Source organism: Oryx dammah, unplaced genomic scaffold (genome assembly GCF_014754425.2).
Source record: "Oryx dammah isolate SB20612 unplaced genomic scaffold, SCBI_Odam_1.1 HiC_scaffold_28, whole genome shotgun sequence".
Taxonomy (NCBI): Eukaryota; Metazoa; Chordata; class Mammalia; order Artiodactyla; family Bovidae; genus Oryx; species Oryx dammah.
Window position 1 is genome coordinate 117,962,355 of NW_024070212.1, and position 20,873 is coordinate 117,983,227.

The 20,873-nt window shown below is 59.6% G+C and overlaps 1 protein-coding gene across 4 annotated transcripts in view; it reads right to left on the minus strand.

Annotated features, from left to right (window-relative positions):
• Window positions 1-20,873, minus strand: part of LOC120856672 (high density lipoprotein binding protein) — a 59,489-nt gene that overhangs the window by 9,602 nt on the left and 29,014 nt on the right. For all 4 annotated transcript variants that reach the window (XR_005719459.1, XR_005719460.1, XM_040232026.1 and 1 more), the window contains exons 2-17: window positions 17,532-17,596; window positions 16,412-16,524; window positions 14,703-14,860; window positions 13,705-13,920; window positions 9,012-9,218; window positions 8,554-8,769; window positions 7,928-8,134; window positions 7,691-7,798; window positions 6,865-6,969; window positions 6,513-6,591; window positions 5,109-5,248; window positions 4,373-4,477; window positions 4,138-4,251; window positions 3,304-3,390; window positions 3,048-3,179; window positions 800-1,018 (exon numbers count right to left, since the gene is read on the minus strand). Coding sequence is in view for 2 of the 4 variants with exons in the window: in XM_040232026.1 (XP_040087960.1) it covers window positions 800-1,018; window positions 3,048-3,179; window positions 3,304-3,390; window positions 4,138-4,251; window positions 4,373-4,477; window positions 5,109-5,248; window positions 6,513-6,591; window positions 6,865-6,969; window positions 7,691-7,798; window positions 7,928-8,134; window positions 8,554-8,769; window positions 9,012-9,218; window positions 13,705-13,920; window positions 14,703-14,860; window positions 16,412-16,487 (2,169 nt within the window). In the remaining 2 variants the exon portion in view is untranslated. The remainder of the gene's footprint in view (window positions 1-799; window positions 1,019-3,047; window positions 3,180-3,303; window positions 3,391-4,137; window positions 4,252-4,372; window positions 4,478-5,108; window positions 5,249-6,512; window positions 6,592-6,864; window positions 6,970-7,690; window positions 7,799-7,927; window positions 8,135-8,553; window positions 8,770-9,011; window positions 9,219-13,704; window positions 13,921-14,702; window positions 14,861-16,411; window positions 16,525-17,531; window positions 17,597-20,873) is intronic.

Sequence of the window (20,873 nt, forward strand, 5' to 3'; positions counted from 1 at the left end):
TGCTGCTAATGAGCAGGCCGTAGATCAGAAGCACGGCCTGAACGCAAGACTTTCGTTTGCTCCTATATGCGCGATAAATGGAGACGAGTAAAACAGTGCCATTCATAATCTCAATAAAAATGAAAAAGACATGAGCCAAACTTGACCAACAAGATGTTCACGCTAAGAATGACAAAGCACCAGTGAAAACCAAGCGGTGTAAACCCTGGAGGGCTCCAAACTGTCGGGGTGGCAGTCCTCCGGCATCTCATCTTCAGACTCAACACAGCTCCAGCTGGGATCCAAGACAGACTTTCCCCAAGAGACTGACAGGCTGGTTCCAATGCACATGGGAAGGCAGAGAGCCTGGGGGAGCCAGAGCAGTTTCAACAAGCACAATGCTGAGGGCCCTGAGCTGTCTCGTGGCAGTCACCCCCTGCCGCGCTGCTGAGACAGCGGAGGCCAGAAACAGCCGCAGGGGCGCTGTGACAAGGGGGCAGAGCGACTGGATCAGTGGAGGCCCATGGGAAGCGACGCCTGTCAAAAGACGTTTCTCAGTGGGGGTCCCATGAATGTAGGCCTGTTAACCCAGAACTACACATGGAGACTTCGTATATGCAAATCATCCTTAGGAGGGAATAAGCCCCAAATAGCGAGCCCAACAGCGAACTGATTTTCTCCCCTGAACGTGCAGGTACCCGGCCTGGAGGGGCCCTTCAGCAGACACATGCCCGGGCACAGATGTGCTCCAGCCTGCTCAGAGACGGGCTGTGCGGGCCTCCAGCGGGGCGCGAGCGCAGGCCGCCCTGACGGCGCTCACCTTCTCCTCCGCCAGGTGCAGCAGCTGCTTCCGGGCCTTCTCCACGTCCGAGGACGGGCCCCTGATGACCACGGCGTCACTGCCCGAGCCCTCCACAGGGAAGTGGATGTGGACCCCGCCGCACTCCTCCATGATGGAGCGGATGAGGCGGCCCTTGGTGCCAATGAGCGAGTTGTGCAGTCGTGCGGGGATGGACACCTCCACCTCGGCGATGTTGGCCTGGAATCAAACGCAACACGAGGGAGAAGGCCTGTGTGGCCAGAAGCGCAGGCCCGCCGCAGAGCCCCGGGGCCAGCCTGCCCAAGCGCCCTGGAAGCCAGGACCCCGCCCTGAGGCAAGGCAGGACTGCACCCTCCTCCACCGGGCACAGTGGCGAGATGCTGGGGGCGGAGCCAGCAGGCTGCACCTGGCCCCGCTCCCGGCCAAGTCCCACACCAAGGACGCAGCGCCGGCCGTCCAGGGAGCACCGCAGGCTCATGGCGGGACGCGCAGGGAGCCTGGCTGCGCTGCAGAGGCCACTGGCTCTCGACTCAGCACTGCGACCCCACCTGACAAGTCTAAACAGCAAGGCCAAAAGGAGCAAAGTGCTGTGAAATAACAAAGCTTGAAGATCCATTATAGGAATGCAGAAAATACCTATTATACACCAAAGTAAACTTCATAACATTTGGCATCCGATAAAAACAAACAGAACAAGCAGAAAAACTGGGCATGCAAAGAAATGAGAAAACACGCGCCATCATGGGAACGAACGATGGGAAACAGCCCGGAACGAGGCAGATGTGAGAGCCAGCGGCCCAGGACCCTGAAGCAAGTGTTTCCACTACACTGCACACGGTCCAGAAGCCAAAGGCAAGGCTGACTGTGTCAAGCATAACAACAAAGGGCTGCGACTGAACTTAAGGGGTGAGGACAACATATCGAAAGGCATAAACACTATGAGCTGTTTGTTTCTTTGGCTGGATTTTCTTTTTCGGCCATCCTGTTCGGCATGTGGGAGCTTATCAACAGTGACCCCCCCCGACCAAGGACCGGCCCTCCCCGCTCTCTGCTTGACGTGCGGTCTTAGCGCCGCCAGGGAAGTCCCCAGATCTTTCCACATTTCAGGACAACTCTAAACTCACATATCTAAGAAGTCTGAGGAACTCCAAGCAAAGAAACATGAGTATGACACTAAGACACATCAGAACTTGCTAAAAGACTGGCGTCATCATCAGACAAGCCAGAAGGGCAAAACTGGCAGGGTGACACCAGCTGTCTCATGAACCACACGGGAGACATGCAGGCAAAGCACAGAGTGAAGCCCAGCAGCCCGAGGCGTGGAGGCTGCTGGGGACGCGAGGTGGTGCAGCCGCTGTGGAGGACGCTCCTTACAGAAACAGGCCCTCCTCACACCACACAACCCATCTCATCACCAAGTGAGAAAGGACCACACGCTACTCCAGCTACATGACAGTCTGCAAAGGCCAACCGTGGGGCCAGCGAAGGGTCAGGGGCTGCATGGGCTGGAGAAGGGAGGCATGGACGGCTGGCGCAGAAGGTATGTTCACGTGCTAAGTACGTGCGGCCTGACTTTTTCTTATTGTTTGAACTTTCTAAAAGATAACTGGACATTAAAACACAAAGGTTAAGGAAGCATGTGGGGCTTGCAATGTGTGGACAGCACAGCGGCTGCGGGCCCACCCTGCACTCCAAGAAGCACCGAGCCAGCCAGATGCCCCAACCCCTGGAGCAGCCCCTGACATCAAACAGGGAAACAGACAGGCCCAAAGTGGGAAACGGAGCCACGAAACACGGGTCAGAGGCCCAAAGCGGGAAACGGAGCCATGAAACACGGGTCAGAGGCCCAAAGCCGGGGTGAAGCCACGAAACCCCAGTCACAGGCCCAAAGTGTGAAACGGAGCCACGAAACCCTGGTCAAAAGAGGGCCAAAGAAAATGAGACAGATGGCACAGAGACGAGAGACAGGCAGCAGCCCCCAGCACGCTGCAGGGCATCGCCCAAAGAACGGGGCGCGGGGGGCAAGGGTGTGTGGAGGACAGCGCGTGCACTGGACCCACAAGGGTGCCGTGGCGGGGACCCCTGAGGAGCAGTCACACGTTACAACGCAAACTGCACTCTCTACACTAGCAGTTTCTTGCCTTTTACTCTCTCAAAAAACCTCCCAAAGAGAAACAAAAGTGGAGGTTTCTGGGTGCCAGGGACAGGCGGCAGGCTGCTGGCCCACCCGCCCTGCCCCGCCCCTTACCAGGTCCTTCTGGATGGACAGGATGCGGCTGCGGGCGGCCTCGCAGTTGGCCCGCTTGCCAGTGATGACGATGGTCTCCGAGTTGCTGTTCTCTGCCGGAAGGTCAATTTTGGTGTTGCTTTCTTCCCGAATCTGCAAGGAGAGAGGTCTGTGAGGAGCTGACGCCAACCCCCCCGCCCCCGCGCCTGCATTAAAGCTAGGCCAGCTCGGGGCAGGGCGGGCAGAGGTGAGGTGAGGGAGGCATGCCAGCGGCCACCTTCTTAATGTTTGCGCCTCCCTTCCCGATGATGTTCTTGTGGAACTGCTTGAAGATCGGCACAGAAATCGAATAGCTGTTTTCCACCTTAAAAACCAAGGATGGCACAATGAGTCGAGTGAGAAGACCCTCCCAGGCCCAAAGGCCAGACCAGAGGACGGGCTCCTATGACGCAGACAGGCCGGGGCCCACTCCCCTCCCCGTCTGACCCCAAAGTCTGCCAGGAGCCCGGAGGCAACTGAGCCCACAGCCGACTGAATAACTAACCAGTGTGCCTGTCTGGCTGCCGCAGGGCCCGGTCAGAGGCCCCCATCCCCCGGGAAGGCGCCCTCACACCTGTGGCTCACAGCCTGGACATGCCCAGAGGCCGCAACTCCAGCCTGGGTGTGAGCGCAGCACACACCGAGGAGGGTCGCAGGACTTTGCACCACCCGGCAGTGCCTCCCGAGGGGGTGAGGCCACGTCCCAGAAAACCGCCGGGAAGCCCCCGGGCACTGGCCGCCCGCCGCCTCACCATTTTCCAAACCACTTCTTCACGTTCCAAGTTTCGAGAAAACTGACCAATCAGTAAATGATGCCTCATGCAACTCAGCAGACCCCTCTGCTTACTGGGTGGGAAAGTTTCTCTCACCAGGTATCTGAGGACCCCCCAGGAAACAAAGCAACCTGCACGGCAAGGTGGTCCCCCACTGGACACGGAGGTCACAGCCCTTTCTGCCGGTCTGAACGCCGAGGGCGGGCCGCCCCAGTGCCCGAGAGCGCTGCCTGAAGCGGGTTCGGGGGCCCCCAGCCCACATCCCCTCGCGCTGCTCCAGCAGAGGGCGGCGCCCTCACCAGGTCGGCCACCACCCTCTGCATGTACTTCGTGCATTTCTCCACCTCGTTCTTGGGCCCTCTGAGCTGGACAATGTCGCTTTTTTGTGCTGGGTCTGGGAAGTTGATGATGACCTAGAACAAATAATCGGGACATCAAGTTCAATAATCAACAAGGACTGGACCCCACAATGCTGAACCCCTTTTCTAACTGCTGATTAGATGGCAGTGAAGGGCGCCGCTGGGGACGCTTTACCTCTGGGAATTTGTCCCGAATTTCACGGATCCGTTCACCCTTCTGCCCGATGATCGTGCGATGAAATCTCTGCTCAATGATTAGATCCTTGGTACGCTCGTTTTCCTAAAAACACGACAGAGCACACTGAGGGGGGCCAGGTGCAGTCCCGGGCAGAGCGCCCCTACAGAGCGCACGTGGTCTCTACCAGCGGCCACGCTGCACACTCCTGTGGGAGCAAAGCATGACGCGAAGCTGAGCGGGGCCCTTGACCCGGCGGTGCCCACAGCGCTCATCCAGCGCGTCTGCCTGTGGTCGGGAGCCGGGCCTCCTGCAGAGAGTGGCTCAGACGCTCCCCTGCATGGACGACCACGGGAGGCTGCAAGCCCCGTGGCCCACAGCCTCCTCGCGAGGCCGGCTCCCCTGTCAGGGGAAATGCTGCAAAGAGCAGCGAGCAGAGCTGGGACACGGGGACACGCAAGCAGCCAGGCAGCCCTGTCCACAACGCCAGGGGCTCCAGATCAGACATGCAGAGCAGGGAGACACCTATCTGTTCCCGCGTGGAGGCCGCCGCTTAGTCTCGGGGACGGGAGAGACGTGCCCCCCTGCCCGCTGTGCAGACAACACAGGCCGTGAGCCTCAACCGCAGCTGCACGTGGGAACCACTGGGGTGCCAGCACACCCCTGCCGTTGGGCGCTACGTCGGGGAAGGCCGCGGGCCCGCTGCAGCGGCGCAGTGCAGGCCGGCCGGACTCACCATGCGGGAGGCGAGCTCCAGCAGCTCCCGCTTGGCCTGCCGCACGCCCTGCGGGTCGCCCTCGATGCGGATCAGGCTGCTCTTCTCGCTGTCGGGCGGGATGCGCACGGACACCTTCCACTGGTCCTTGATTCTGTTTACTGGGGATACGGCAGACGCCGCTGGGCGCAGAGCCACCCTGGCCCCGACCCAAGCCACCACCCACAGGCAGGGCGAGAGGCCTTCCCGCGCCCCACGAGGAGCCCCGGCTGGCCACCGCCCAGAGGGACCGCATGCTGGTGCCTCCCTGAGAGCTCTCCCCGCCCAGGGCGAGGGCCGCCCAGCACCCGGGACACGGCTGGGCTGGGCGTGGCTGGGGCGGTGCTAATGTGGACCGAGACCACTGTGGCGGCTCATGCTCCAGCTTAGAAAAAATCACTCTCAAACAGACACAGTAAAAAACAAGCCCGGTAACCCAGAGGAGTCCACAGTACCTGAAGATAAGACACCCCCATGGAGCCCCATGGGGCCACGCTGTCTAGACAGACTTCACCCTCACTGTCTGCAAAACCAGTGGATTGCTCAGCTCTCCTGTCACCCCGTCAACAGAGGCCCAGGCTCGCCCACCAGGAAACGGGGTCAGTGTTCTGCACACGGGGTAGTCAAGGGGAACCAAGCTCCTCAGAGGGGTGCCAAGGAGGGGCTGTGCACACGCAGACACAGCCGGGAGCTGCCTGCCCGGGGTGGTCTCTGTGGGGTGGGGCTGCTCTAGGCTGGTCCTCGCAGGACAAGAACCAAGGACACAGCAGACAAGCAGCAGAGTTTACATGAAACAAAATCAAGGCGAGCAAGTGAACCAGGAGAAAGCACAGCAGACACCACAGTGGCCTGTCCTTCTGGGAACAGAACCCAGGAGTCAGCGTCAGGACCTGCCCCCACCTTCTGTGAAGGTGAGCGCGAGGCCCGGGCAGCCACAACTCACCCCTGCGGACTCTGAGCAAGCAAGGACCGCACAGGGCGGAGCTCAGGAGGGCAGGCTCACGGGGTGCCCCCCTTCACCTGCAGCAGGGGTCACGGCCAGGGGCAGGCTGCTCAGGGCTGGAGAGCACCGTGGGGCCGCGCAGTCACGCTGAGGGGAGGCCTGGATTTTGAACCACGCCCGACACCTGTGGACGCGGGCAGAGCGCTCTCTCGGCGGCTCCCCGCTGGCCCACTCAGGGCTCGGTCCTCAGCTGAGGCCGCTCGCCCAGCAGGCGTGTGGTGAAGTGGCGCCTGCGAGGGCTCTGGCAGGGAGAGCCCAGCCCAGCAGGTCTGGCTCAACGCGAGGAAATGGCCCGCCCGGGCACCTTCAGCACCAGCCTTGGAAGGCGCTGTCCAAGGTTCTGCAGGGAACCCCCCAGCGACCTGGAGCGCCCCCTCACTCACTGTTGGCTCCACTCTTCCCGATGAGGTGTCTGTGGAACTTGTGGTCGATGTTGATCTCCACGTAATCCATCCGGTTAATCTGTGGGGGGTGCACAGAGCAGGCTGTGGAGACTGGAGTCCACGACATGCACCCAGATCTCCCCACAGACAGGCAGGCCGCCTTGACCGAAGTCTGGAGGCCAGCAGCTGCCACTGCCCTGCTCCGTCAGCTGCAGGCCCCCCCAAAGACCCTCCTTCCGGGTGCGGGCCCTCTCCCTGGGCCATTCTGAACTCCGGGCCCTCCCCGGCCCCCCAAGGCCTTGATGGCTGTGCTGCTCGGCCGGCACTCGGGGTGCGGCTGGGAACCTCTTACCAGGTCCTTGACCATGGCCTCGATCTGCTCCTGGGCCACGCTGACATCCTCGGTGGGGCCTTCCAGTGTGATCCTGTCCTCGCCCTCCGTGAACTCGATGTGGACCTGCCGCACCAACACGCGTCCAGCCGTGAGGACAGCACGGCACAGAAGCCCCTCCGGAGCCCAGGCTGCCCTCGGGGGCCGCAGCCCACCCACAGGCTCCAGAACAGGTGAGGGGGACATGGAGACTACCATGGCTTTGGCAGGAACCACCGTGTGCCAACAGCGAGGGCCCCTGCATGTCACCAGAACCATTGAGAAGCACCCCAAACCGCACTGCTCACAGCCCCTGCCCCATGGGAACCAGGACTCTGAGCAGAACAGGAACAAGACACCATGCACACGGTTCCTGCCAGGGTTGCTCGATCTACTGCAGCCCCCAGAGCACTGGGCACTGGGCGAGGGAGGGGCTGCCCCGGGCACTGGGGGAGGAGGGGCCTCTCTGGGCACTGAGCACTGGGCGCTGGGGGAGGGAGGGGTCTCCCCCGCCCCCTCCACGGCCCAAGCACTGGCTCTGCACCGCAGGCTTCTCGGATGTAACTGCTCACAAATCACAACAGTGTGGCAGCTAAATGAGATGCTTCTTGAGACACTCTCCCAAAGGAACATGGATATTTGAAAAAAAAACGTGTTCTGCTCTCCCTGGTGACCATGGGCCAGCTGACAATCACACAACAGCTCATGTCTACAACCTGCCAGCGGTCTTCAGGGGCAGCCGCAGGACAGAACGAGTGCCGGAGAGGGGAGGGACCGTCCACCGGCACAGCAGAGCCCAGCCCCTCACCTTTGGCATCTGTTGAGTGATTTTGGCCAGGTTCTGCCCTTTCTTGCCGATGATGAAGCGGTGGAGCCAGGAGGGAGCAGAGACCGCAGAGACGGTGAAGCTGTTGGCCTAGGGAACCAGGAAACGAGGGATGGCTCTGTGGAGTCTGCTCCCGTGCCCACCAGGCTGGGGGCGTGCCAGGGAGAGCGCCCCATGCCCTCCCCCACCCCCCGGGTCCTCTGACCCCCAGGAGGTCACCTTGGCATAGACTTCAGTCAGCGCCTGCCCCAGCTTCTCGGGCTCGCCACGCAGTATCACCGTCTCGGAGGCACTGTCCGAGGGCGGGATCTCCACTGAGACGCCTGTTCTCTCCAGGATCTCCTGCAGGGAGTTGCCCTTGGGGCCGATGACGTACTTGTGCTGGGACTTCTTCACCTCCACCGCGATGGTCGTGGTCTTCTTTTTCTGAGGAGGAGCGCCATGCACAAGGGTGTCGAGGGCAGGGACAGGACACAGGCCGCAAGTGCAGTGGCTGAGCCCCGCGTGAGGGTGACGCCCAGCCCACCCCCAGGAACTCGGCTCGTCACCGCCCGGGGCCTCGCCTCGGGAGGCTGGCGGCAGAGTTTACGCCAAGCTGACTAACCACAGCAACCGGGCGGAAACCAACAGGCCACGTCCTGTCTCCAAAGAAAGGAGCCAGTTTCAGACCCCAGAGCCCACCGTCTCAGGCTCCCCGCTCCCTCGGAGGCCTGGTCAGCTGGGGACAGGGTGCCCGCTGCACGCAGGGCAGGGAGCAGAGGCGGGGCTCGGCCCTGGGAACCGGGGCATCACTAAAAGGCCACGGCCAGGGCAGCGCTGGTCCCCCTCCCTCCCCGGCCGGCTACCTTCTCCTCGTAAATCTTCTTGACGCGAGCCACGGCCTGGGCCAACTGCTCCTTCTCGCCCGTGAAGACGATCTCGGTGCGGCTGACACTGGGCGGCGGGATGTTGATGCGCGTCCCCGTCTCCTGCATGATCTCGCTCACCAGCCGGTTGTAAGGCCCCGCGATGAAGGGGTGGAAGGCCTTCTCCACCTCGAGCCGCTCCACAGCACGCTTGTCCTGGGTGGGAGGGGCAGACATGAGGGCCCGCCTGGGAGTAGACGGGGTGGGGTCTCTCTCTAATGCACACAGGCGGGAAGGGCAGGCGTGAGCACCCAGGAGGGGTCGGTGGGATCACACCCACACCGTGATACACGCACACGCACATAGGCAGGAAGGGCAGGCGTGAGCACCCGGGAGGGGTTGGCGGGATCACACCCACACCGTGATACACGCACACCGCACACACAGGCCGGCCTCACCTGCTCCGCAGAGATAAGCAGCACCTCGTGGCGTGCCTTCTCGATGCCCTCCTTAGTGCCCGTGATTCTGATCTGATTGCTGGCGTCATCAGGGCGCGGGATCTGGATCTTGGTTGCAGTTTTTAGCTCCAGGTCTTGCAGTTTCTCTCCATTTTTGCCAATTACAAAGCGATGGTGCTCTTTGGGAATGGCGACCGTTGCTGAAGCCTACGGCAGGAAAACAACCAAAGGAAACGAAGCCACTTGGAGGCTCCGGAAAAGCCGCTCTCCACAACGCTCGCCCGTGCAGGGATGCCCGTCCCACCGCCTCCCGCCTCCCCGGCCCCAGGCCCTGCTTGAGAGCAGGCTCAGCTGAAGTGTCACCTCTGGGCAGCGGGCCCCAGGGAGTGTGAACACAACCGGCCTCTCAGCTTCAGCTGTCGATTTTCTACCCGGGCCAGCCCCAAGCCTGTTCCCGTCTCAGTGGTGCCACACAATAGGCAGAACGCAGCCAGAGAGCAGGCACGTGCTGACTAGCCAGGCTGGATTCTGTTTCTGCAGCAGGACGCTCTGTCAGACATGAGCCCTGTGTGCAGTTATGCAGGGCTCTTCCTCCCTCTCTCTCACAACCGGTTAAAACAGACAACTCATGTGGGGAAAGAAAATGAAAATAATCGAAATCCTCGAACTGCCAGAAGTTCAGCAGCTTTCTGAGGTCACAGGGGAACTCGGAGGAGACAGAGGTGGCCACTCTTTCCCAACCTATACTGAAACCAGTCATCAATCAAGAGGACGTGAAAAAGAAAAAAGGAAAAGCACGGCATAGGGTTCCCAACCCCAGAGCAGCAGGAAACCCCAGAGCAGCCAGCCTTCCGCCACTCCAGGGGCTGCCTCTCAGAGCAGAGTGAGCAACACTCCAAAAGGAACGTCAGGTTCTATCACAGGCAATAACAAGATCCTCACTTCGCAAATGGCACAGAGAGTGGTGGGCAAATGAGGTTTATTCTAAAAATGGCTCAATATTAGGAAATCCATTTATATAATTCATCGTGTTTCTAGATCTAAGAAAAGAAAAATCAAACAATCAACTCTATAAAATTTAAATCCTTTCGTGACAAAAATTTGCATGAAAACAGAAACCAAAGAATATCTATTTTTAACACAAAGCACACGTGCACGCTCAACCCTAAAGCTGTGCTTGGGGGAGACACGTGTGTCAAGGCCCTGCACGCCCACCCTCTGCCCAGAGTGTTTCCCTCGAGAGGAGACATGAGAAAGCGGAGCAGATGCAGGCTGGACAGGAAGAGGCGCAAGACTGCACACAAGGGAAGGCGGAAGAAACCACGACTTCACCCAACTCTTACTGACTGGAACAGGAAGAAAAATTAGCTCTAACTCATACTGACGACATGTGGTTCAAAGACGCGACAGGAAGACCACTCGTCTCAGTGGCTGGACATAGAACCGAGGTGGCGGGACATGTGCCCCCCAGGTCAGGGCACAGCCCTGGGGAGTCTAGCGCCGCTCGGAGCAGAGAGCTGATGAGCACGCTCACAGGGCAGAACAGAAGAGGACAGAAAGGACAGGACAGCCTGGAGGCGCACAGTAGCTGCACCCGATGCTGCAGTCTAAAGCCACCGCCACTAACACAAAGAACGTCAGCACACGGAGAGACAGGCTAGCTCGGAGTCCAGGAACAGGCCAAAGGCAGCACGAAGATGCAGGGCGTGATGAGACCTGCCACCGCGGGGAAACTGTTAGCCCACATCAATTCCCAACAGATCAGGAAGGGAAACATAGCAACGTCGTCATAAGCATCTGAAAAATAAGAATAAACTTCCTTACAACCCAAAGGAAAAGGAAACCTTCCTAGCAGCAACGAAAAAAAACTTAATGAACTTGACTACATAAGAATGAAACTCATACAGCAAAACACACCAAGATCAAAACACAGATGGCAAACGGGCACACACTACTGGTAACATGCATTCCTGAGGAAGGGCTCTCGCCAGCACGTCGAGCCACACAGACAGCTTGAACTTGACAGCAGAGGGAAGGGAACAGAGCGTGCACACAGAAAATGTGGATTGAGAGTATTAGCAGCCTCCTTTCAGAGTCCGAAGCCTGGGCATTTGACGGCCCTGGCAAGGCTGCGAGGAAGCCAACAGGAGGACACACACACAGCGCCGAGGGGAGGGGTGTGTGGCTGCTTCAGCACAACTCCACCTGCAGGTACCCTCTGAACCAGCCTCTTGCTGCTCGGAAAGCTCCCCCAAGACGCACTGGGCAAAACAGCAGACTGCACGTGCACGCAGCGCTTGATGGGACACAGCCCCACACGCCCGCGCCCACCCCAGCACACCCGGGCCCGGCAGCAGTCTGGGGGTGGGAGCCACGGCCCGCCGCTGTGCGCGCCACAGGACCCGCTGCGCCAGGAGGCAGCCTCCCGCCTCAGTGGCAGGACACGTCCGCAAAAACCAAGCATGGCCCCCCAGCGGGGAGAGCAGGGCCAGGAGGGCCTTATATGGGGCTCACTTGGCAACCACAGGGTTAAGTACTTTAAAAAAACAGAAAGCTTCCCAGGTGGCTCAAGGGGTAAATAAAAAAAAAGTCTGCCCGTCAATGCAGAAGACCCAGGAGGCATGAATGCAGTCCTTGGGTGGGGCGACCCCTGAAGCAGGAGGCAGCGGCCAGCTCCAGCATGCTTGCCTGGAGAATCCCATGGACACAGGAGCCTGGCTGGCTACGGTCCATGAGGTCACAGAGTCAGGCACGACTGAGCATGCACGCTTAGAAAATGAAATTAAACTAAAAGCAAATGAACCTAACTATGTACCAACATAAAGCACAATCTATGTATCAAGATGACAGCATGACCTCGACAGAGGATTACTCGAGTGATCTCAAGGCCCAAACGTCTTTCATCCTAAAAGACGCTTGAGCTTGAATCCCTGAAACTTCCCACTATGAGCCTCCAGGGCTCTGGGATATTCAGGCCCGTGGACGCGGCAGTGAAGATCAGGTCACACATTTCTCTGGGTTAGAAATCAGGAAGTGGTTCAGATGAATGGATATATCAGAAAGCGGCACGGTGCCCACTTGAGGAGTTCCCACAGGTCAGAGACGAGGCAAGTTCTGCAGAAAACACAGCTAATCAGCGCGCCGGAAGTTCCCGATGACACTGAAAGGATGCACAGACCTGCAGTGAAGGCGCCAGAGCGCCAGTGAAGACGCCAGAGCGCCAGTGAAGGTGCCAGAGTGCCAGTGTGGTCTGAAAAACCAAGGGGAAGAGGACCAACAACAGACCATGCCTGTCCCGACGATTCGGGAGCCAAGGTCTCTGAGCCGCGTGAACCTGGGCAACAGTGAGCAAGGCTGGCAGAACGACTAGGCAAGAGCACACCAGGCCACCTGCGGATTGGCAGCAGGCACAGAAGCGCCACCCACATGCTCTCTCACTGCACAGGATGAACGCGGAAGCAGCCAAGCCCCCAGATCTGCCCCCAGTGCTCAGGAAAAATTGGGGGCAGTGGAACCACCAAACATCTGTGTGTCCCCCAAAACCAACCAGCAGCATGAAGAAGAGGTGAGGACGGCCCTGCTGGGGTATGAGCAAGCAGGCAGCCTCAGCTGGACACAGAGGAAAAACCCGGCGGGGAAGGAGCATCTGACATGCGGTGGGAAACCCTCACACTGCTTGGGCTGACGTGCGGACATCAAGAAACTGCTATCGACTCTTAGAAGTCAGCTAACGACATGTGGTTATATTCAGTGAAACAGAAGAAGAGAGGAAGCCCACACGAATTATTTGCAGGAGAACGTATCTGGGGTTTGCTGTAAAGTAAAACTGGGAGAAGGAAGGGAGCAGAGCGGGAGGAACGCCTCAGACACTCAGTCAAAACCCATTGGCCAGCAGACCCGTCGGCCCCAGCCACAACGTGCAGCAATGCAGACACATTCTCCACTCCCTACACTGAACAGCTGACCAACTCCCTGAAGGTGCCTTTCAGCTTTGAGTGTGAGAGCCCGGGGTCCCACAGCGCAGGCAGCGCCCCCTCGAAGGCCCCCGTGCATCAGATCCTCATCTCTGAACCCCTACACCGAGACCAGCTCCCCCAAAGCGCAAGGACTCGGAACAGGTAGGAGGAACCCTCATTTCTAACTGAGCCCACCCAAAGCTCCGTCATACATTTTAATAAACATTCTCTGCATTCACCTCAGTGTTAAGGGAAAAACTCATCAATCACTGATTTACTTCTTTATGACAATAGTTGTCCAATCAGTTCCAAGTTCTGGTATCAGATGGCTAAGGACAACGGCACTGGTGACCTCCCAAGCCCGGGGTGGGGAGTGTGTGTTTAAACAGCTCACATATTTGCTGGCCCTCAGAGCCAGAACCGGCTCGCCTGGCTCACCTACACACGCGTGTCCTCACCCCAGCATCTGGCCCTTAGCTCTCAGCTCCTGCACCTGCGGAGCAGAGCCGGCGGTGTCCCAGGCCTATGAGCGAGCTGCTGCTTGTCCACTAGTAGGGTCAGAGGCTCTGAATGCTGCTGTCCTACCCTGGACCCTCCAGCCCTGTCCCCCGGGGGAGAGCGTATGATGGCGTCGGGGCCGCGTCCACAGGGCCAGATGCCCCCGGGGAGGCCTGCCGGGAGGGGGCCGCGTCCACAGGGCCAGATGCCCCCCGGGGAGGCCTGCTGGGAGCACGCACCTGAGTCTGAAGTCGGGCCACAATGTCTTTCCGGGCTTTCATGACAGCGTCCAGCTTCCCTGAAACCATGATGGAGAGGCCCTGGTCTTTGGCGAGAGACAGCTCCAGGTGAGCGCCGGTTCTCTGCATGATCTCAAGGCAGATTTTTGCTTGTTCACCTTCTCCAAACTGGTTCATGTCCTTGTACTTCCTTTCCTCCAGCGGTACATGGAACACCTGCTCAGAAAATGTCAAAGAGGGAAGGTTAAGGGGACAGAAGAGGTGCCCAGGACCCGGACACGTGGAGTAAAGAGCATAAGTCTGTTTATTCACTGTCACTCCTCCTTCCTGCTCCCAGGTCTAGGAGGACAGTTCAGAGACCAGCAGGAAGTGCCCAGGGGCAGGGGGCTGCGGTCCTAGTGAAGTGGAAACCGCCCCCCAAGTACCAATGACGGCGTGGGCACCACGCAGCAGGGGGCCAGGCCAGCACAGGCAGTGAACTAGGAGGGGGCGGGCTAGGGGCATGGGCGACAGGGAGGGCCCGGCCGGCCACGTCGGGGGGCGCCAAGTGGAGGAGGGGGCGCCAAGTGGAGGAGGGGGCGCCAAGTGGAGGAGGGGGGCGCGGGCCGCGGGGGGGGGGGCAGGGGGGACGGCGGGCGCGGGCCCCCCGCCCACCCTGGGGTGGCGCAAGAACACGGCACAGGGTGGGCAGGAGGACGTGTTCTGACCCACGTCCTGGGCTGGGCACAGGGTTGGGAGGAGACTGACTTAATCCAGAGGCCCCTTTTCACGCCCAAAGCAATCTCATATTTGATGTTCAAGAACCCTGTCGGGATTTCTCTGGTGGTCCAATGGTCAGGCTTCTTTGCTTTCACTGCCAAAGGCCCAGGTTCAACCCCTGGTCAGGGAATGAGGAATCTGCAAGCCTCTTGGCCAAAACCAAAACCAACCAACCGCTTCCCATCAGCTGCTATGGCTTCCTACTTGGAGTAGCAGGTGAAGTGGGATGGAGCGTCTACCTGAGTGATGACGGAAGCCTTGATGGGCCGGATCTTGTTACTCCAGGCGCCAGCAGGCTCCTGGGCGTTTTCCAGGCAGGCTGCTTTCTCAGGGAGTGGGGGGAAGGCATCCTTGTAGGTTGGAGGATCGCTCTCCTCTTCGGAAGTTAAAGTGGCAACTGGACCGGCCCACACAGATCAAGAGTATTAGACGGAGAAAACACAAGGAGCGCTTTAATGCCAAGAGACAGCACTAGCGGGTGACGAGCCCTCACTCAGCCACGGGGCAGGGCCCCCAAGGCCGGCAGGCTCAGCATCCTCAAGGTCAGCGTGTGCATTGGCCGGGCCACTCTGAACCTGAGGGCACCCCCGCCCCTGCACAGCCTCCCCGGGAGTCTCAGCTCAGACCCTGGGCCCCACGACTCCCTGCGGGGTGAGCTCCTGGAAGGCAGGCCTTGGCACAGATTTTTCATCCCTCAAGACTATTCTAATCTTGTATTCGTAAAAACAAATCCCATACCCCCCAATGCCTGGCACATGGCCAGCTCTTAAACCTGCAGGAGAAAGCAATGCTGCAGCCCAGACTGCCCGCGAGGACCCTGAGGCAGACTCCAGCCGGCGCCCAGCGCCACAGGCGATGGTGGAAGGGCTCTCGAGGGAGCGGCCCTCTCTGCGCCTCCACCACCCACAGGGAATACCGGGGGGAATCAGGGCCCCTGCACCACCTGCTCCACCCACAGGCCCTCACGGTCCACATGCTGACCCGACACCTCCACGCCAGCAGGAACGTGCCTGTCTGGGTCATGCCCGGAGGTCCCGGGCTGGGCGGCGTCTGGCACCGGCAGGGGCCAACAGCAGAGGGACAACCTCTGGGGTCAGGCTGGCCTGTGTCCGACTCCGAGGTCACCACTCCCAGTCACGTGGGCCAGGCTGCCCTGGAGGCCAGGAAAGGCTCCATGTGAGCAGCTGCTGGAGCCCTGCAGGGCCTGCTCCCTCCCCGAGCGGATTCGGACCCCACAGGGTCTTTGATCACGTGGCAGGCCCAGCCTGCAGGCACCAAGGACCAAAGCAAGTGGCCAGTTCTGGTCTCCACTGCCTGGAGATGAGCTGCACAAAACGCAGCTGCTGTGACTAACGAAATGCATCTTTAATTTTAAACTTTGGAACTGATATGCAATTCCATTACTGGAAAAGTTTTAAGGAGTGTTAGGAACCACAAATAGTAGAACAAGCTACTCTTTCAACTGAAAATTTTATAAAAACTAGGTCCAGATGAAGGGCTTTGAATGAACACGGAGCCCTCAAATCAAGTTGTCCTGCAGCCATAAATACGCATCCGATTCTGAAGGGACAGAAGAGCATGTCGGGCAGGCGTCTGCACGTCTACACTAGAGACAGAGACGCCGCGGCCCGTGTGTCACGCCCGCATCTCCTGACAGCCCAGCGTCCGTCTCTGCCAGCCGCCCCGGGTCCAGGTCCACACGAGGGAAGGAGGCATGCTGAAAGAGCACCCGTCAGTCATGAAGGCCAGACCCCTGGCTTGCCAGACTGTCCACATTTCGAATCTGCTGTCGATCCGTCCGCCACCCGTGGCCAATCTCACTCCACAGACAAGGGCGGTGCAAGCGGAGCCCACAGCACTGCTGGGCCCAGGCCCGCCCACAGCACAGGGCGCAGAGGCACTTCTGCAGAGGCGGCACAGCTACCAGCCGAGTGAGGAGGCGCCTCACCTTTGATTTGCTGCGGAACCAGTCCACTGCGGTGCTCAGCGAAGCTCTCCTGGGTCAGAACTGCAACGGAGCTCATGGTTGGTCTCAGGGCGCCACTCGATCTGGGTGAGCCACTGCGGGGAGAGGAGGGTCAGAGGCAGGCCTGGGGCATCCACCCAGGGGCGCGCGCAGCCAAGGACGGCGCTGCTTCACCGGCAGGGGACACCCGGCTTGCTGCGCCAGCACGGCCAACGTGAGGGGCTTCCCAGACTCCGACCGGGGGATGGAATGGAGAACCGGCTCCCTGCCCGAGATGGAGCAGACGCAGGCTGTGGCCGACAGGTTCAGCTCAGGACCCCAGGGGCCTCAGAGACCGCGTCCGAACCCCTGCCCCACACAGCCCCCCCGGCCCCAGCCAGGCCCACCCCAGGGGCTCTGCTGACAGCAGCCTCAGCTACGGGGTTCATCTGCTATCGCCACACCTCCTGAGGCTTATACAATGCACAGCAGGACAGGAGGTACAAGGAGCCACGGAGAGCAGCCTCCCTGCTCTGGGGACAAGTGTGGCAGCACGGGGTGGGTCGTGGGCGCCTCCCAGCCGGCGGCGGAGAGGCCGGCCAAGGGCACGTGGCTCTGCTGTCGGGCAGGAGCCCTGCGGTTGGCCTCTAGACCCCACCTGGAGCAGCCCCAGGACCCAGGCACACGGCTCTCAGAGCCACAGCACCTGTGTGGAAAAGGGGCTCAGTGGCACGGGGGAGCCCCTCCCCAACACTAGTGCACAGAGAGGAGCAATCTCACCCCCAGGGTTTCTGTGCCACTGAGGCAAAAAATGTAAGAGAGTCAAGTCATTTTTAGTGAGTTTTTTCCCATCGTTTTTACAATTCAGTAAGACCCCTCCCCAAATTAAAAAAAAAATTAAGCTCTGGAAGCAAGGTCCAAAATCAGATACCCTCAGCAAACCCAAAAGGAGAAAAGACTGAAAGTCAGATGGCCCACTACCCAAAAGGGCACAGGGGTACGCCCCGCGCCACACTGGGAGGCGGGCGGCAGGGCTCCCCGCTGAAGCACGGTGCGCAGCTCCAGAACGATGCGCAACGGAAGGGCACACGCAGCCCGGGGCCAGGAGGCCGGGCACACTCACCAGCAAAACGGTCGGGAGCCGGAAGGTCCGTCCTGAGGCCGCCTCTGTCAGCCTGCCAGCTTTTGCTGGTGTGGAGCAGGAGGAGAGAACCGGCAAGGAGAAAGCCAGAGAAAAGTTACTTATCTGCCTCCGACAGCCCAGATCCCTTCCCTCTCAACCAGAGAAGGCCGAAGTGTTAGTTGTTTACACTTTGGCTACTAACCAATACTAGGAAAATTTCTTGGGGCAGGGAAAAAAAAAAAAAAAGGAAGCAGCCCTTGCATTAGGCCACGCGCTTGCTTCAGACCGACACACTGCGGTGGACCCTGAGCTAGGGCTGCACACGCACCTTCCCGGGACCCAGGCAGTGATCCCTCAAGCACCGTAACTTTCACAAGCAACCACTTGGAAGTAAAACTCTCACAAAACTACTGTTTGTTCCCCTGGGGATAAGTGTTTTTTCCCGTCCTCCTGTTGCTTGTCTCTGCTGCGCCAAAAGGGAAAGGATCGGCAACACTATGTCCTGACGGAGTGCGTGCGCCAGGACACAGCGCTCCTCGGGAGGACGGAGGGCTACTATCTAAGCGCTCTGGTGTCTTTGGTGGTTACTTTGTTCTCGCTGTAAAAGTCCTTCAGTCCCTCGTAATCCACTGGGGATTTAGAAACCAGGCCATCAAACAGCAGGGCTGGAAAGAACCTTTAAAGGCCATCCTAGGAGGACCAAGAACTGCTCAGTGAGGAAGGAGGGTGTGGGTCACCTTGCTGTGGGGCACTTCAGGATGGCGAGGCTGCCAGGTAGGGGGCTGGCCGCTCTACACAGGCTGCCACATGCACGGGACAAAGTGGACTTCACTGCATGGGCGGGCACGGCCCACGACGGCGGAAGTCACAACAGTGGCAAGAGCACCCCGCCGAACAGCGAGCAGCACCTCCAATCTCACTCAGAGGACAACTGTGCTCAGGAGCTAGGAAGCAGGTGCACAGCCGCGGGGGTTGCGCCAGTGACTGGATTTAAAAGGTCTCAATGTCCCAGCTGGGGACACAGACCTGTGGTATTTCAGGATTTAAAAACTACAAAACCCCCAAATCCTCTAAACGTAAGGAAGGACTCGAGTCACATGGGGGAAGTTCTGTGAGCCAGAGGCCAGCCCCTCTCTGCAGGCCCATTCTCGTCAAACACACACGACACGTGGCCCTCAAGGGGTGAGGGTGGATACAAAACGACCGAGGCCATTTTATTTACAGACAGATTCTAACCTGCAGGTCTCAATGACGAAAGCAAGGAAAAAAAGACTTTTCCATTAAATCACACCGACAGGGACGCTCATCCACACCCGGCAGAGGTGAAAGGTGAGCTGCCCTGGGCCCCGCGGGCGCTGTCAGCCTACGCACAGCCCACCCAGACCAGGGCGCGGGTGCTCCCGGGAAAGCGCCACTGACGCCGGGACCCGGGGGGCCCACCCACTCTCCAGGCAGCCCCGTGCCTGCTGACCTTCCACCTGAAGAGCCTCCCACGCCTGGTGCCGACAGTGTCTCAAAACCCACTCACACCCGCCCTCTGAGAGGCGGGTTCGCCCCTGAGACCGCCCCGATGCCAGGCCACCCTCCTGGCCCGCCGCCAACCAGCCCCTGCCTTCCCGGACAGGACAGGCTGCACAGCGGGGTGACCACCGCCACGTCCGCTCTAGCCACAGGGCTGCGCCAGCCCCACCCCGCACCTGGGGTCACACACCAGGACACTCCTGCGGCTCGCTGCGGAGGCCGCTCATGCTCCTCCCAGCCAGCTGCCCTACTGACCCTCAGTCCACGAGGCTCAAGGAGGGACAGCCTATCAGAGCCCCGAACGCCCGCACGTGTGCACAGGCCCTCGGGCAGTTGAGCGCACAGAGTGGACCCACAGAAAACCCCAAGCTGGTTTGACAGGATACACTGGTCTCTAGTCTCCACATTTCGAGCGGCGGTTGTCACAGATGGCGGTGAATGGACCACAGTGAGCCTCAGATGAACATCAGGTCTGGTCTCACCAAAGCAGGCTGTTATTTTTCTTATAAACACCTCAAGATCCCGTCTTTAAAGAACCCACCTTAGAGCCAACCGGATGAGCCGTGGCAGACCTCAGCCCTGGGCCACCCCCAGTCCTCCTGCTATGCTCCCTCCCAGGAAACTGTCCCCCGCAGAACGAAGCCCATCGCCGGAGGTCTTTCGACCCCCCTCTGAGCCTTCCTGGCGGGTGACACCTCTACCTGGGCGCCCTCACTGGCCATCTCAAGTCCCAGGAGACCTGAGTGAGGAGCTGAGGCCAAACACAGCTGGCGCAGCTCCTCACTGGCTGGATGCTGCCACTCCAACGAGGACTGGAAGGGACCCTAGTATCTGAGCAACGCCTCCAAAACGGCCCTGTCCCTCCATCACTGTGGGTGCTCTCAATGACCTTCCCCGCGGGAAGCATTCAGGCCCACCCAATGCAAATCTCAAACTACCCTTAGCCTGGACTTTAGTCTTGTTTCTCAGGGTATAAATACCCACAAGCAAAAAGCCACATTTCAAAATGGAACTTTGTAAGAAGCAGAACTAGAGCCAAAGAAAGAAGGCTAGACAGAAGCAGAGACTCCTCTCTTCTGCTCCCCCCAGCCCAGAGCGGGCTAGTGCTCCCACAGGATGGATGGTCAGCACCCACCTCCCCAAGGGAAGTCATGGCATATGTGAAGATGTCACACAGGTTTAGTCCTAAGGAAGGTACAACAGACAAATCTTTAAGAGAAGGATTTTGTTTTTTGCTTGTAACCAACAAAATATAAGTTGATTCCCTTGTATATTTTCAATTACACATTCAAAAGAAAGTCTTCTGCAAAGGGAACTCAGGAGTGGTAGTTCAGAAGGAACTTTTTCTCAGCCAGCGAATGCGACCTCAGCGCTTCCTGTACCTCCCGGGCAGGACTGAGAGCGGAGGCACCAAGAAACCAGGGACACCCAGGACTTCGGTTCTCCTCCTGCAAAGTTACGATTCTTTGCTCTGATCCCCACAGCAAGCTTGTAAGGACGAGACTTTTCAGAGTGATTTCAAGAGAGAGAGCAAACTTGAGAGGAAGCAGCCCGGCTCGCACGGCCGCCGAGGCCGCGCTCCAGCCGCACCGGCCGCGGGAGGGACTCGCATATGCCACCTCAGCACGGCCCTCCCACCGGCCACGCGGGCCCGCGGGCGGGGACAGGCTTAAAGGGGCAGCGCGCCGGCCGCCCTGCCTCCCGCCCGGGTTCGGTACTTTTCCGTGCGGTCCTTCTCGTCCGCGGGCCCCGGGGCGCGCCCGAGCGGCGCTCCGGCCGCCAGGGGAGCGGCGCGCCCAGCCGAGCAGGCCGGCGGCCGCA